This window comes from Monodon monoceros, unplaced genomic scaffold (assembly GCF_005190385.1).
Source record: "Monodon monoceros isolate NGI ecotype Baffin Bay Population unplaced genomic scaffold, NGI_Narwhal_1 Super_Scaffold_18, whole genome shotgun sequence".
NCBI classification, from domain to species: Eukaryota; Metazoa; Chordata; class Mammalia; order Artiodactyla; family Monodontidae; genus Monodon; species Monodon monoceros.
The window spans coordinates 159,365,266-159,381,046 of record NW_021703774.1 but is presented as its reverse complement, the minus strand read 5'-3'; the positions used below and the strand labels follow the sequence as shown (position 1 = coordinate 159,381,046).

The 15,781-nt window shown below is 52.4% G+C and overlaps 1 protein-coding gene and 1 pseudogene across 1 annotated transcript; one reads left to right on the top strand and one right to left on the bottom strand.

Annotated features, from left to right (window-relative positions):
- The first annotated feature begins 458 nt into the window (after positions 1-458).
- Positions 459-13,657, top strand: THEMIS2 (thymocyte selection associated family member 2). The gene is made up of 6 exons (XM_029231086.1): positions 459-561; positions 2,759-2,899; positions 6,960-7,370; positions 8,973-10,036; positions 12,418-12,574; positions 13,005-13,657. The coding sequence occupies exons 1-6, from the start codon at positions 468-470 to the stop codon at positions 13,055-13,057; spliced, it is 1,920 nt and encodes a 639-aa protein (XP_029086919.1). The 5' UTR covers positions 459-467; the 3' UTR covers positions 13,058-13,657.
- Positions 4,276-6,893, bottom strand: LOC114898905 (annotated as a pseudogene).
- Positions 13,658-15,781: the final 2,124 nt, after the last annotated feature.

Genomic DNA, 15,781 nt, shown 5'->3' with positions numbered 1-15,781 from the left:
CTCAGACCCAAAGGGCAGGCTGTGTCCCTCCTGTGAGACTCAGAACTACACCAGGAGGGCCGTGTTTCCTCGTTCGGAGAGGACAGGGGGGATAACGAGGGTGAGTGGGAGTCGGGGGGTTCTCCATCTTCATCCTCGTCTTCCCTCCACTATGGGGCACCTCACTGATGACTGGGCACGTAGGGACCAGCTCTTATTTACTCAGAGCCTCCCGGATGTCAGGTCCTGGTCTTGACCTTCTAAATCCTGCCCCCAATGTGAGAGGTGGGTACTGCAACCCCCTTGTAGAGACAAGGGAACTGAGGCCGGGAGAGGGAGGTGGCGCGTCCCAGAACGCGGCGTCGCATCCCCAACGCCCCTGGGCGGGGCGCTCCAGCCACCCCCGCCCCGCTGGGCCGGCCGGGCGGGGCTGCCGCGCTCGGCGGCGGGCGGGCCGTTCAGTGTGCGCCCAGCGAGCCTCGCGGACCATGGAGCCTGTGTCGCTGCAGGACTTCGTGTGCGCCCTGGACCCCGCCTCCCTCCCGCGTGTGCTGCGGGTCTGCTCGGGTGTCTACTTCCAGGGTGAGTGAAGGGCCGAGACCCCTCCGACCTCGGCCCCACGGCGGACCGGTTCTCCCTGCCAGGGCGTTAGAAACCCGGGACACTGCGCCCTGGGTTCGAATCCCGACGCTGCCGCTACCCAAGTTGTGTGATTTGGGGCCACACTCCAACTTCGCCGGGTCACGGCTTTTGCTTGCGTGGAATGCGGGATCACTGATTGCCCCGCAGGGTGGTGATGGGAAGTCCATGAGCTCAGATACTCAAGTGGGTGGAACCGAGCCAAGCTGGGGCGGAACGGCGTTGCGCATTGCATGAGGTCGGACCGTGCAGGGTTGCGGCATTCAGGCGCTCACGACGCCGGGCTATTGCTTGATTCTCAAGAGCCAGGTCAGCCTTCCCCTCCGTATGCCCTCCCACTCCTCCCCTTGGACGTTTATCCACGCGTCCTTCTTTCAGTGCCCCCATCCCGCCTTTGCCCTCTGCTTGGCACTGGGCCGTACTTGATCCGATCAACTCTTCAGTTCTCAGCTAAAATGACTCCTCCTCCGGGAAGCCTTCCTGGCTCCTTGCACACCCGCACATCTGCCCACATGGCCGCAGCCCACCTGGTTCACAGGGATGGTACACAGCTGGGGCTTAGTAGTCATTGCCTGAAAGGGTGAGAGGGGAGGGACTGACAGGCAGTGAGGGGAGAGGCGGTGTCTCTGAGGGTGAGGCAGGACCTGTGGGCGACTGAGTGGGAAAGGTGGAGGGCGAGGAGAGAGGGAAGTGAGAGTCTGGGTGGGGTGCAGGAGGCTACTTCCTTAGAGAGCAAACTACGTCTGAGTGCCCTGCTTCATCCTGTTCCCTCCATCCGCTCCCTTGCTCCGCCACAGCAGCTTCCAGAAAAGTGTTCTGAGGCCCCAAGTGGGGTTCCTAGATCAAGGGTGAGACGCATGGAGGGCCCCACAGGGGGCAGGACGGGCCACCACACCATGGGGTCTCGCCAGGCCCACTTGGGAATCTGAGGGATCTGGGTTCAAATCCCGCTCTCCCTGGGGGCTTCCTGCAGGCATCAGTGCTCTGTTTGCCGTCCCCCTGATACCCCGTCCCACGGTGTGTCACAATACTTGCATTTCCTCATTATGCTCCCTGCCGGGGGGTGGGGGTGGGGGCGGGAGTGGCGGAAGTGAGGGTAAGTGGAGAAGCTGACAGGATGAGAGTGTGGGGGTGGGGTGAAGTGGAGGGGCAGGTGGCTGTGGTCACCACGTGGTTAGGAGCCCCAATTCGGAGGCAGATGACCTCCTATTACCCGATAATCTCGGGCCGCCCATTCACCCTTGCCAAGGCTCGGTTTCCGTACTTAGAAAAGAGAAACTGTCCTTCCCTCCAGGGGCATTCATGAGTCTTAAGTGCTATGACACGTCTGCAGTGCCGAGCACAGCGCCGGGCATATAGTAAGTGCTCAGCACCAGGGCTGCTCTTGTTACCAGCCCCGAGCGTCTGTAGACAGAAGTGTGTGTTTTATGAGCCTGTGTGTATTTTCCTGGGGATAAGGGGTGGGATTTTCATCAGTTTCTCAGGGCTGTTGTAAAGGACCCTGCCGGGGCTGCCCTGGGGGTGCAGTAGAGTCAGGTGGCCTGGAGGCTTGCCCACCTGCACTGTCTGTCCCTCATCAGCAGGATGGGTCGCTGTGTGAGAGATCTTTACTGAGCACCTTCCATGCTCTGGATCCTGCTATAGCCCTTTAAACCTTGTAAGTCAGGGCCCAGACCCGCCTACTGGGCCCACCCTGTCAGCAGCCCGCCACCCGCTCCTGTGCTTCTCTTAACAGCAAGTCATCTGAAGAAGAAAGCGCCAGTGTGGGTGTTTGGCTTTGTGTGATCTCGGGGCAGTCACCGAACCTCCCTGGGCCTGATTTTGTAGCTAATAAGGGAACTGGGATTTACTGGGTTGTTTATTCATTCATGACTTAAACACACACACTTCGAGGCTGGGCCTGTGCCGGCTGAGATGGATCAGTCGTGCCCTGTGAGCTGAGTTCAGGAGGCAAGGGGATGTGACCACAGAGGGGTACAGTCAGTGCTAAAAGAAGGCAGAGCGGCATCAGGGAAGAGCATTCCAGGCACCGGAACAACGTGTGCAAAGGTGTGACCGAGCAGTGCCTGGGGGGAACAGGGCACGGGCGGTGCAGCGCTTGGCCTTTGCTGAATGGGTGAAACTGACTCTGTCTCCGCAGGCTCCATCTACGAGATCTCCGGGAATGAATGCTCCCTCTCCACAGGAGACCTGATCAAGGTCACCTGTGTTCGCCTCCAGAAGGTGGTCTGCGAGAACCTGGGGACGGGCCAGACCATGGAGCTCGCTCCCAACTTCCAGGGTAAGGCAGGCACCTCTATCTCCCTGAGTGCCCTGGAACCCTCCAGGCACACCCTCGGGCACATGTGACCCCAAAACAAACTCCCACCCCTCTGGGTTGGCACACACTGCTCTCACATCCACCACTACCCAGCCCCGAGACCCGAATGTCCTCTGAGTGCTCTGACGGTGTCCTGAGCTGGCGTGGCTGCGTCCTCTCCGTGTCCATCTCTGATTACATCTGCCTCTTGGCTGGGCCTTTTTTGTTTCATGTCTTTGTCCACGTGCCAGTTTTCATGTTCGCTCCCACATTCACTCACCAAACATTTATTGACACTTGCTGTGTGCCAGGCCTCGTGCTGGGGGCTGGGGTGTGGGGTTCAGGATGAAGCAGATGCAGCCCTCTCCGGCGGGGAGTTTCCAGGATGGCAGTGAGGAGGACAACAGCACAAGTAGGCACCAGTTTGGAGAGGGCTCCGGGCAAGAGTGGCCTGCCTCTCCAGAGGTCTGTGCAGGCTTCCTGGAGGAGGTGGCACCTCAGCTGGAGGAAGGATCCCAGCTAGAGGGAGTAGCATGAGCACACTGGTGCTCCAGAAACCCCCTGTAGCGCATTCATTGCAGGAGGTGTGTAGTGTGGTGGACCATGGGCCTGGACGCTGAAGCCAGCAGCCTGGATGGGAATCCCACCTCTGCCGGCTACTAGCTGTGGCCGTGGTTAGTTCCCGTGACCTCTCTGTGCCTCAGCTTCCTCTTCTGTAATGGGGCAGTCAGCCTTGATGTGACGATTAAATGAGTTGCCACGTATGATGCACTTAGAACAGGGCTGGGCTCAGAGCAGGCACCCTCTGTGGGCTTGTTCTCAGTATGGTTTCCTGTGATCGCTGAAGGGGACCAGTGAGGGCATGGGTTCCAGGTGAGGGGCAAGTGGTGGGGAGGTGAGCGGGAGCCAGACTGCAGGGGGGCGGGGGGAGCTTGTGTGGGGCATGGACACATTTCGTTCTTTTTTTTTTTTTTTTGACTTAATTAGGCACATAACCCATTTTTATTATAGAAAGAAATATACATATAAGTAAAAAGATCATGTCACTTAGTCCCACTGTTCAGTTAACCAGTTCACATCTAGTGCATATCTTTCCAGATATTTTTGGTGTACATACATGTGTATAAATATTTTTACAAAAATAGCATACTATGAATACCATCTACAATGGTACCTTGGCATCTTTATCTTACTTGATGTGCATATAAGTCTGTATCATTAAGACTGTGTAGCCTCCTGCTGGACAGATACACAACACCTAAAACAACATCTTTGTGTATCTCTGGTATAATTATTTCCTTAGGATAAAGTCCTAGAAATGGAATTGGAAGGTCTAAGAGATGATGAATATTTTGAGGCTTCACACCGTTGTCTTTAGGCGGTATCTGTTATATCTTGCTTCCAAACAAATTCCTCTGTGTAGCCAGTGCCCAGGCCACAGCTTCCAGCACAGGTGAAGACGGCCAGGACGCCCCAGTCGACACTCCTGCCCAGTCTGTCGGCCTTCAGGTAGTTGAGCAGACGAGGCATGACGTGGAATTCAAATATTCTCTTGGCACCACAGGGGCAATCTGGAATATCCTTTTCTTGAGGGATATTTTCACCAGAGATCCAGATGGGGGCAATCCCTCTGCCGTATCTGAGAATCTGTTCTGGTTCAAGGGATATTTTGGTTTTAAACTTCTGGAAAATTCTGTCTTCCCTAGATTCATGTTTTGCCATGGAATCCAATTCTTCCTCATGCTACCTATGCTACCCATGCTACCTATAATCTCTGATTCATCATCTTTTTTTCACAACTTCAGGCATAATCTCATCTTCTGTTTCTATTACAGTTTCAAATTCTGGAAAAAGGAAGCTGTGGTCTGGAACTGTACTGTCCAAATCACCTTCTTGTGTACAAGCCTGCTTATGTCCCTATCTCCAGTCCAGAGTCTGATGCTCCTTGCTGCAGTACTGTGCCTTGTGACATCGGGAGCATGTTTTGGGGCCTAAACAGCCACAAACTCTGCAGAGATGAGCACCGGACTCGAGCTGGAGGCACACGGATTCTCCTGTCTCCGGCGGAGGATCCTCAGAAGGTGGCTCATAGGCGTAGAAGTCATTTCTCCTAGGCAATTGATTTCTAAAAACGCGTAGGCCGGCGCAGCACGGTGGCGTTCGGCAGCAGAAAAGGAAGAGACCGCGGTGAAGGCGAAGGCGCGGCCCGGAAGCGGTGCGTACAGCTGCAGCAGGAAGGCCAGTGGGCGGCCGCACAGCGCGCAGGCCAGCCCCGCGGGCCCCGGCAGCCCGGCTACGCCGAGCCACGCCGGCCAGCCGCCCACCTTGCTGGGGAACTGCTCGCTGCGCAGCCGCCACGCCGGCGCCGCCTCCACCTTTTTTTTTTTTTTAAAGGCTTTATAAATTTAATTTTATTTTTTTATAAATTCATTTATTTATTTAATTTTTGGCTGTGTCGGGTCTTCGTTGCTGCGCATGGGCTTTTCTCTAGTTGTGGTGAGCAGGGGCTACTCTTGGTTGCAGTGCACGCGCTTCTCACTGCAGTGGCTTCTCTTGCTGTGGAGCACGGGCTCTAGGCGCATGGGTTTCAGTAGTTGCAGCACACAGGCTCAGTAGTTGTGGCTTGTGGGCTCTAGAGCGCAGGCTCAGTAGTTGTGGCGCACGGACTTAGGTGCTCCGTGGCATGTGGGATCTTCCCAGACCAGGAATCGAACCTGTGTCTCCTGCACTGACAGGCAGATTCTTAAGCACTGAACCACCAGGGAAGTCCCCACATTTCAGTCTTTATTTTGAAGGTATTAAGTAGCCAAAGCGCTTTTAAATAGGGAAGTGATGTGTTTTGTTTTGTATTTTGAGGGTTTTTAAAAATTTTGAAATAATTTCAAATTTACAGAAGACTTGCTAGAACTCCTGTATACTGTTTATCCAGATTCACCAGTTAAGCATGTTGTTACATTTGCTTTCCCTCTCTCTGTATATTATATATACATACACACACACATATATACATATGAACATATATTACTATATATGTGTGTGTATATATATCTTTTTTCTGAACCATCTGAGAGTTATAGACATGATGCCCCATTACATCTGAATATTACTCCCAGTATTTAGCATAACTCCTATAAAACAAGGACATTCACTCACAAAACTGTAGTTCAGTGATTAAATTCAGGAAATTTAATATTGATACAATACTACTGTCTAACCCACAGTCTGTATTCAGATTTCACCAGCCGCCCTACTAATGTCCTTGATAGCCCGGTGTTTGCCTTGATCCAGAATCTAGTCCCAGATTGCACATGACATTCAGTTGGCCTCCTTTAGTCTCCTTCAGGCTGGAATAGTTCCTCAGCCTTCCTTTGTCTTGCTATCAACATTTTTGAAGAGTCTAGATCAGTACGTTTGCAGAATGTCCCTCAGACCGACTTTGTGTGGTGCTTCCTTGAATAGATTTGTGTTGAGGGTTTTGGGCAGGAAGACCCTGGAAGTGATATTATGTCCAGACATGGGGTATTTTAGGCCAGTCTGGTGGCAGAAGAATGGACAGGGCAGGGGGAGGGGTAGAGGGGTGGTCAGAGGTCATTTGGCCGGTAGCTCCTGGGTTTCTAGTTTGGGAGGGACTGTGGCACTCACCCACCCAGAATGGGGTGGTAGGTGCTGGTGTGTGGGAATGGAGCAGTGGTGAGGTATCTGGAGACAAAGATGGCAAAGTGAGAGGCAGGTGGGGTCGGCAGGTAGGAAAATGTGGCAGTGTGTCTGTTCTGTTCTGTCTCTGGTGACAATCCCTCTGTGTCCGTGCCTGTGTCAGAAGGAACTGTCCCCACCCCTGCCCTCACTGTCCATTTGCAATGGTCACTTGCTGCCTGCCATCCCTCAGCCCTGCAGCCTGGATATCCAGATGCTGGCCCACCCTTGGCCCCTGTCCTCGGGGGATTCTGGCTGGTTCTTTGCAGCCAGACCTGGGCATGGGATATGAGGCCCTGGGCTCGGCAAAGGTCTGCCCCACCCTGACACCCCCTGCTGTGCCCCACAGGCAACTTCAGCCCCCTCACTGGCCCCCAGAGCTATGGAACCCTGGAGGACCTGGTCTCTGCTACGACCCAGAGCTCCAAGCAGCTGCCCATCTGCTTCATGTCGACCCACAGAATCACCACCAAGGCCAGGGTGGTGCCTCAGGAGCAGCCCCTCAAGCTTGAGGCTGTGGAAATGCACCTCGGGACCTGCTGTGCCCGCTGTGTGCTGGGCACCGGGGCCCAGCAGGTGATTCTGCACCTGCCCCTGTCCCAGAAGGGGCCCTTCTGGGAACTGGAGCCTGGGCCCCCTCGGACTCTGCTCCAGGTGCTGCAGGACCCGGCCCTGAGGGACACCATCCTCACCTGCCCCGTCCTCCCCTGGCACTCCCTGACCCTGATGCCCCAGTATGAGGTCGAAGCCATCATGCACTGTGAGTTCCCCGGGCAGGTGGGTGGGCCGGGGGCGGGAGGGTCAGAGGAGACCCTGGGGAGCTGCTCTGATGGGAAGATGCCCCCTATCCCCGTGGATAGTCCAGGGATTCCAGGTGGTTTACCTGGTATATACAACGTAACAGAATAAAGAATCCCCAATAGTGGAAGTTAGGTGCAAAAGGAGATAGGAAAGCGGGTAACTTGAGTGAGGTCCCACGTACTTTATAAAGTTTGGCAAAAGTTGGGCTGTGAGGTTGCCCGCAGCTAGGACAAAGAAACACAGTGTTAGAAAGTGCAGCTCAGGAGAAATATATTTTCCTGTTGCTGGGGAAAGCAAGATTGTTCGTGAAGGGCCTCCTGTCTGGGAGGGTACTGTCTGGCTGAATCCCCCAGCTGTTTCATAGGTTACTTCTTAGGACAGGCTGGTGGCTGCACACAGAGGGTTGGTGAAACCGGAGGCAGAAGCTGGCCAGGTCTGGCCGGTCGGAGGCCAAGCTGGAGCAGAGGTAGAAGAATGGGTGTATGTGTAGAGGTCTCCAGGGCACCCCCATTCTTCACCCTCCACTCACCCTTGGCCTCTTGACTGGCCAGGTTCTGCCTCTGCCTCACCAACCCTGCTCTGGATGCTGCCAGCAGCCTGACTGAGTCCTGTCCTAAGAAACAACCTAGGCTTTATTTACTAGTTTTTGTAAAAATAACAAGTTGACTGCCTTGGAGAATGAGGCAGCTCAGGTAAGTTATAAAGCATTCTGAATTAAAAAACAACACTATAATGAACCCAGATGTGCCCATCTCCCAGCTTCAGCCGATTATCAGCTCATCTGGCACAGAGCAAAAATCCCAACCATGTGACCTGAGGGAAGTCACCACCACTCCTCGGAGCCTCAATGTTCTCATCCACAAAACAGGGAGAACATTCCGTGTGGTGCGGCTCAAACAACATAGTGGGTGGGCCAGTTTTCCTCAGACTCTTACAGAGCTTACGCACCAGGCGCTATCAATGCCAGGACAGGAGGAGGTTGTCCAAAGTCATGTAGTCAGTGTTTTTCTTGATTTGGTTCTATTTAAATCCAGAAAGGATTTGGAAAGACAGCTTATAAAATTACATTCAAAATTCAATTAAAATTTTAAAAGTGAACTGATTGGATATTCAGTGATATTAAGGAATTATCAAATTATTATTTCAACGTGATCATAGCCTAGTGGTTATTATTTTTGAAATTTTAATTACCCCTTCTTTTAGCAATACACGTTGAAATAGTCACAGATGGCAAGATGTGATTATTCTGATTCCAAATAATCCAGTGGAAGGGGAATGGATAGATAGGGGTATAAAGGAAAGAAAATGGGCCATGGGTTAAATGTTGAAGCTGGGTGACAGGTACATTGGGGTTCACTATACTATTCTACTTTTATAAATATTTTAAAAACTTTTTATAGTAACTTTTCAAAAAGAGGTTGAAGGAAAGAGTGGGCAAGGAATCTGGTACAACAGGAAAACGCTGGTAGGAAAGAAAAGATGAAGACAGGAAAGAGGTTAGCAGGCTCAGACCTCTGAGGGGTGGAGGGTGCGCACCTGAGCTGACCTCTCCCCTCCACAGTGCGCAGGACCATCGTCAAGATCCCCTCCACGCTGGAGGTTGACGTGGAGGATATCACCGCCTCCTCTCAGCACATCCACTTCATACAACCGCTGCTGCTGAGCGAGGCCCTGGCCCGGGGAGGCCCCTTCCCCCTGCCCACAGAGATCCTGGAAGTTCCGGAGGGGCCCCCCATCTTCCTCAGCCCGTGGCTGAGCTCCTTACGGAAGGGCCAGAGGCTCTGCATCTATGGCGTGGCCTCGCCACCCTGGCGGTTCCTGGCCTCAACCAAGGGCCGGAAAGTGCCCAGACACTTCATGATCTCTGGGGCCTACCAGGGCAAGCTGCGGCGGCGGCCGAGAGAGTTCCCCACGGCCTACGACCTCCTGGGTGCTCTCCAGCCAGGCCAGCCACTCCGGGTAGTGGCCACAAAGGACTGTGAAGGAGACGGGTTGGAGAACCCCGGGTTCATGTCCCTGGCCATGGGAGACAGGCTGGAGGTGTTGGGGTCTGGCCAGGCCCTTGGGGTTCAAGAGAGGGACATGAATGTCCTGGTGTGTCAGCGGCTGAGTGACCAGCCTGGGGAGGAAGAGTATGAAGAGGCAGAGGACCAAGAACAGATTCTGCTGCCCCTCCACTTCTCTGGCGGCTTCGTGGAAGAGCTGGGTGATGGCCGGCGCTACAGCCTGCAGGATCTGATTGCCCAGTTCCCACTGCCCTGTGAGGTCAAAGTGGTGGCCAAGGATGCCAGCCACCCTGATGACCCTCTGCCCTCCTTCCTGGGCCTGCGGCTGGAGGAGAAGATCATGGAACCCTTCTTGGTGGTCAGCCTGGACTCCAACCCTGAGATGTGCTTCGAGGTCCCTCCCCGGTGGCTGGACCTGACTGTCGTGGAAGCTGAGGGGCAGCCAAGCCAGCCGGCTGGGCCCCTCCCCGTAGTCCCAGTGGAGGAGCTGACAGAGGCCTTCTATTATCATCTTCGGAAGTCACCGGCCTTTGAGGGTCAAGCTCCCCCGCCCAGGCCTCCGAAAAGTAAGGGCCTCAGTGGGCAGAAGAAGCAGGTCAGCAAGGCGAAAGGCGTCAAGGTACCAACAGAACCCAAGTGGGCAGGGAGGGGCCACCTGTAGGGATCATTAGGGTCCTGCCGTTTCTTCTTTGTCTGTCTGGCATCACGCCTCTTACAGCTGTACAGGACATGCAGTTTGTTTATTTATTTTTGAATTTTATTTTTTTATACAGCAGGTTCTTATTAGTTACCTATTTTATACACATTAGTGTATATATGTCAACCCCGATCTCCCAGTTCATCCCACCGCCGCCACTACCCACCCACCCCCACTTTCCCTCATTGGGGTCCATATGCTTGTTCTCTACATCTGTCTCTATTTCCAGAATGTGCAGTTTATAAACGTGCACGCTTTGTACCTACTATTCGATCCTGACCATCCTGACATTGGTGTGATCGTTCATATTTTACAGTCGAGAAAATGAGGTCTCAGCGACTGTGAGACTCACTCAAAGTCACACAGTTTGTAAATGGGGGGGCCTGAACTGGAGCGGAAGCATTGTGACTCCAAGCTCACGGTGCTTTACCTCTCTCTGCTACCCCTGCTGTCACTCCCTAGCTCAAGCTACAGCATTTTTCACCTAAACTCTTCCAGCAGCCTCTTCAACCCCTCCCCACGGCTGTCAGAATGGCCTCCCACATCCTTCCCTGGTCACTATGGGGCCTCAGCCCCACCTTCTGAAACCTTCCATGGCTCCCCATTGCTGGGGGTAATGCGAACCCCTTAACATGGTATCCAGGGTCCTTCATAGCTGACTTCAGTCTCACCTTCCCAGGCCCACCTTCCACCACTGCTCAGCAGCTCCAACCACAGAGGAACTCCTGATGCTCTCGGTATGCCAGGATTCCTGCCTCAGCACTTCACACGCACCAGTCCTGCCAGGAACATTCTTCCTCCTTTCAGGCTCACGGGCAAGGCTCAGCTCACATTTCCTCCAAGGCGGTGACAGTTCTCCCTCTTCTGTAGTCACACTGCACGCTGTACATAGCTTGGAGGTGGGAGGCCATGTAGTTTTAATTAGTTGTACTTGGTCTCTGGCTAGAACAAGAGTCCTGTGGGGCAGGGACCTCCCACTCCAAGGCAGGCAGAGAAAGTGCCAGTGAGTCCGAACTGAACCAAACTGAATCATGACAAGCGGGCAAAGAACCTCAGAGTCAGAAACACGAAGTTCACGGCCCTGTTTCCTCACTCTGTGGGCTGTACTTCCTCTCTGGGCATGTTTCCTCACCAGTGAGCCTGGGATAACATCACTCTCAGTGCTGTTTTGTTAGCCTCTACTCGTGGGGCGCTTACCCTGGGGTGGCCCCTTATGCATACGTACTGCCCCACCCAGCTCTCACTGCGTCCCTCTGAGGTGGGCGCTGATAGCCATGCTCTGCTGAGAATGGGGGGCGTGGTGGGGTGGGGGGAGTGATCTACATAAAAAGCACTTTGTAAACTGTAACAAGCATACTGTTTTGGGATGTGCAGAGACTTGGATTTCGTACTGTGTGGGGAGGCAGTGGGATGGCAGTGGAAGTTAAAAAGATGAACCCTGAGCGATCTCAGCCCCAGAAGGGGCTCGTATCTGTGGGGCAGGGGGTAGGGTAGTCGTTTTCTGACAGAACCAAAAATAGACTGGGACATCTGAAACACAGGCCTTGTGACAGTGCTGGAAAGAATGTGGTACAAAGAGCTGAGACCTCCGTCCCAGCCTTGGTTCCTGACGGCTCCTCTGGGATGGCTCCTGCTTGTTGCCCTAGAACCAGCAATTTCCCTCCCTGGGAATCAGTATTCTCCGCTGCTCATCAGGGAGCCTTACTGTTTGCTTTTGAAAACATGACGTGGTGGGAAGAGGAGCGGCTTTACAGGTCACAGACATGGTTCTGCGTCTGAAGCCTGGCCCGGCCAGGGATCCCGTGTGAGGCTTGACATGGCACACTCTTTCTGAGCCTGGTTCCTCACGTGTAAACTGGGAACTCAAACAGCTCCTCAGAGAGTCACTTGAGGGTGAATGAACAGATATGCATACAGCTTCTGGCACATGGTAGGATTTCAATAAAAGTCCTCTTCCTTCTGGGACCCCTCTCAGCTCTGTACTCTGTTTGTCCTGAGGCTTTGTGACTACTTTTTTCTCCTTTAGCAAAAGATTTGGAGGACAATGACCAAATCCCTGTGTAAAAACGCAGAGACACCCTGTCTCTAGCCCCCAACCCTATCATGTCTCACCCTGGCCCCTTTCTCCCCTGCCAAAGAACAGTTCAAGTGCTTGTAGCAAAAACACCTGGCGTCCTGAGAAGCCATACACTGAAAAGTTCAGAGAGGAGCAAGGAAGTGAGATGTGAAGGAAATTGCATTTCAGGTACTCTCTTACCCCATTTCTTGGGACCCTGCTAACTTCTGCTTTTTTTCCCACTTAGTCTTCTGAAGCCTTCGAATTGCAGGAACCATCTCTGATGCCTAAACCCAAGAGGAAGACCTTGCGAAAGGTCATCAAGGACAGCTGCAATTTATACAGTGAGATTCCTGGTCGCAAGAAAGGTCTCAGGCCCACTAAGCCCATCACTCAGGATACAAGTGAGTCTGTCAGCCCCTGTTCACCCCTGTCTTTCCTTCTCCCCTCCCCCATGCCATTCTGCTGCTGCTTTTGCCTCTGATGGTGCTGGCCATACCCTCAGCAGGGCTCTGCTCATGAGCGACCCTTCCACAGTCCCAGTTGGATGGACAGGCCTATATGAGATGGGCGTAGGCTGAAGGGTCCCTACTGTCCTTCTCCCAGTGGCTCCAGGGCCCTGGCAAGGAAAATGAGTTCATCCCCCAACTACCCTCCCCAAGGCACACAGGAGAATGTTTGCAAAGTGTTCAGACACAACCAAGTGTGGTTTCTGGGCTAGCAAGGACCTTAGAGCATCCAGACCAAGCCCTCCCCTGTTCAAGGGACGAAAGTACCCTGAAGCGGGGAAGGAACCTAAGGCCAAAGGTCCTCACTACTTGGGTTCTTTTGCAGATGACGAACACGATTACGAAGAAATACTTGAGCAGTTTCCGAAAACCCTCTAGGTGCTGGAGAAACCTTACTTCCTAACTGCTGCTTCTCAGGGAACCCGAGATATCAGCCAACTATTACAAGCCTTTAGAGGACCCTGGACAAGGTCTCTCAGAAATCAGACTGTGGACAAGGAGTGGCCGGGTGGGGACTGACTGGAAATAGGATAGACCCTGCACCAGCTTCCCTCTGGCCCCTCTGGGCCCAGCACCTTGCATTTGGCTCCTTCAGGTTCAGAGCTTTGGTATCAAGTAGCCAGCTGGGTTCTACTCAATCCTGCACCCCAACACCAGTTGTCCCACTTGTTAGTGCAGAAAGGAATCCAAGACACCGCCCACCTCGGTGACAGCAGCACAGTGCCTCCTGCCTCTTGGTAAAGGGGACTCAATCCTGATGACACACTGCACTGAGAGCCTTCTGTAATGCTGGCCGCCCCTGCTCCACTCTCTCCTCTCTCTCGCCGTCCCCCACCCAGGCTCCGAGCCCCTGAGGGACCAGGACTGTCTTCCTCAACTCTGCAGCACCCAGCAAATGACCGTTGTAGGTGACTATCCAAGATTATTTCACTTTAAAAGCACAGAATAAAAATGACATCTGAGCTTCGGGAAAAATGATTAAGAGATTATCACTTATTAAGTTCTGTCTGTGTACCAGACCCTTTACAAACCCGATCTAAATCAACTCTCTGAGGTAGACAAGGCCTGGTTTTAAAAATCAGGAAACAAACTAGTCTAGTGTGCTTCAGCGGGCAGGCTAGTCATGGGCCTGGGTCAGGATCCTTGCTCACCACCTACAAGTGATTTTAACCTCTCTAAGCTTCAGTTTCTTCACATGCAAAATGAAACTAAGTTATCTACCTCAAAAGATTGTTTTAAGGATCGACTGAGATAATATCTGTAGAGCATTTATCACAGTGCCTGGCTCATAATAAATATTCAGTAAACATGTTAGTATCATTACTGTTGGCCAAGATCTGAAAGCTGTACCTGTCTCTAAAACCAACACCCCTTTCACATGCTTACACTGTCTCCTAGTCATGGAATTCATCCCAGTGTTTATACTGTGTTCCTGGGCTGTGGAGACAGAGCCAGTATAACGAGATAAGAGAAGAAATACAAGCCTGTGCCTATGCAGAGAATAACTCAGTTTCCAGGGTCAGTTAAGGCCTGTTCAGTAAGGTAAGACCACAGGCCTCACTTCCTAGAAGTAGTGGGACTTTGGTTTCTTGGGCTAATGCAGTCACGGAATTAAGCACCATGGTCAGCGGAGGACCGGAGAGAGACAAAAAGATGGAAGGAGTGTCCAGTGGAGGCGGGAGCCGAAAGAGGGTCAAATTCCCACTCCTGGATTCGAGGCACTACACCTGAGTGTGTCCTTCCTTTGCCTCCTAACATCCCTCTGGCTCTCTGGACCCATGTACTTCCCAGGCCGCCACACTCCAGCAGGGCATTCTCCAGGTGACCACTGAGCGGTGACTACGTGCTGCTGGGCCAGTCCCCAGTATCTAGCACCCATGCTCATCTCCACACCAGTTCCCACGCCCTCCTCCACAGATGCAATCACTACCACACAGGAGGACCCTGAGGAAGAGAGTACTCTGGGAAAAGCAATAAGCAAGAGACAGAAAGTTCCTCCTTGGCACCGAACCCCTAGGGATCAGGACCCCATGCAAATGTCCACAGTTTCACGTTCACGTTTGCAGTTAATCTTGGCGCCAAATTGAGCAAGATCACAAAAGGGGGGCAGAGGAGAGGGGCCACCAGTTCCCACAAAAGGGGGTTTCTGAGTGGCCAAATGCTGCCATGAGGAGAAAGCCACCAATTTCATAGCAGGGAAAGCTGGGCTTAAAAGGAAAACATGTTTGAAAACCACAACTGTGACTGTCTTACTAGAGCAGTAAGGGTAGGAAGGGAATGGACCAAAGGCAGATACCACCCTCAGGGTGCTTTTGTCTTCTTTACCTCTGGAATAAACCGCTGGGCGGTGGGGAGGGAATTATAATGGGGCTAGAGATTCCCCCAAGCAGTGGTCTCCAAAGTGAGGACACAACATGATTGACTGGGAAACAGAGAAGAATTACAGTTGACCCCCAACACGGTCAAAAAATCCACATACAACTTTACAGTTGACCCTCCGCACCTGCAGATTCAACCAACTGCAGATCGTGTAGTATGTGTTTATTGGAAAAAATCTGCGTATGAGTGGACCTGCACAGCTCAAACCGTGATGTTCAAGCGTCAACTGTATTGGTACATCCTTTCATATTTATTTTTAATATCCTTTTCCATTTCTAATTTTGAGTGTTTTGTAATATATATAACAAACTAATATAGTAACTGATATAGTAAATAACTGCTAAGTAAATGAATATAACCTGGGGATGCATGCTCAAAAATTTATCGAGTTTTGAATTTCCCTCAACAACATTTTAAAAAACAAATCTATTAATTCACATAGGACACTAATTCTTACTGGCTTTTCTCTAGTTAAATCCAATAAAGTACCACTATTTCCCAAGGAGCCTCATCTCCCACTGTACACCTAAAGAGATCTTCCTGAGACTAAGCTAGACTCATGGCTTGGCTGTGACACTGGGGATTTCTGAGAACTTGAGTCATAGTGCTGTTCCTGCTGTCTCAACAATGTACTAAGAGAACACTGTATACCTGACATCTCAGGTGACGACAAATATACAAAATGCAAGTTCCCCTGGCTTGAGCAGGTAGAAGCTCTACAGA

Excerpts from the sequence above, each read along its gene's own strand:
- THEMIS2 (XM_029231086.1), top strand. The coding sequence starts at position 468 with ATGGAGCCTGTGTCGCTGCAGGACTTCGTGTGCGCCCTGGACCCCGCC. Across the intron at positions 562-2,758 it reads CTCGGGTGTCTACTTCCAGG|GCTCCATCTACGAGATCTCC; the intron begins GTGAGTGAAGGG and ends CTGTCTCCGCAG. Across the intron at positions 7,371-8,972 it reads GGTCGAAGCCATCATGCACT|TGCGCAGGACCATCGTCAAG; the intron begins GTGAGTTCCCCG and ends TCCCCTCCACAG.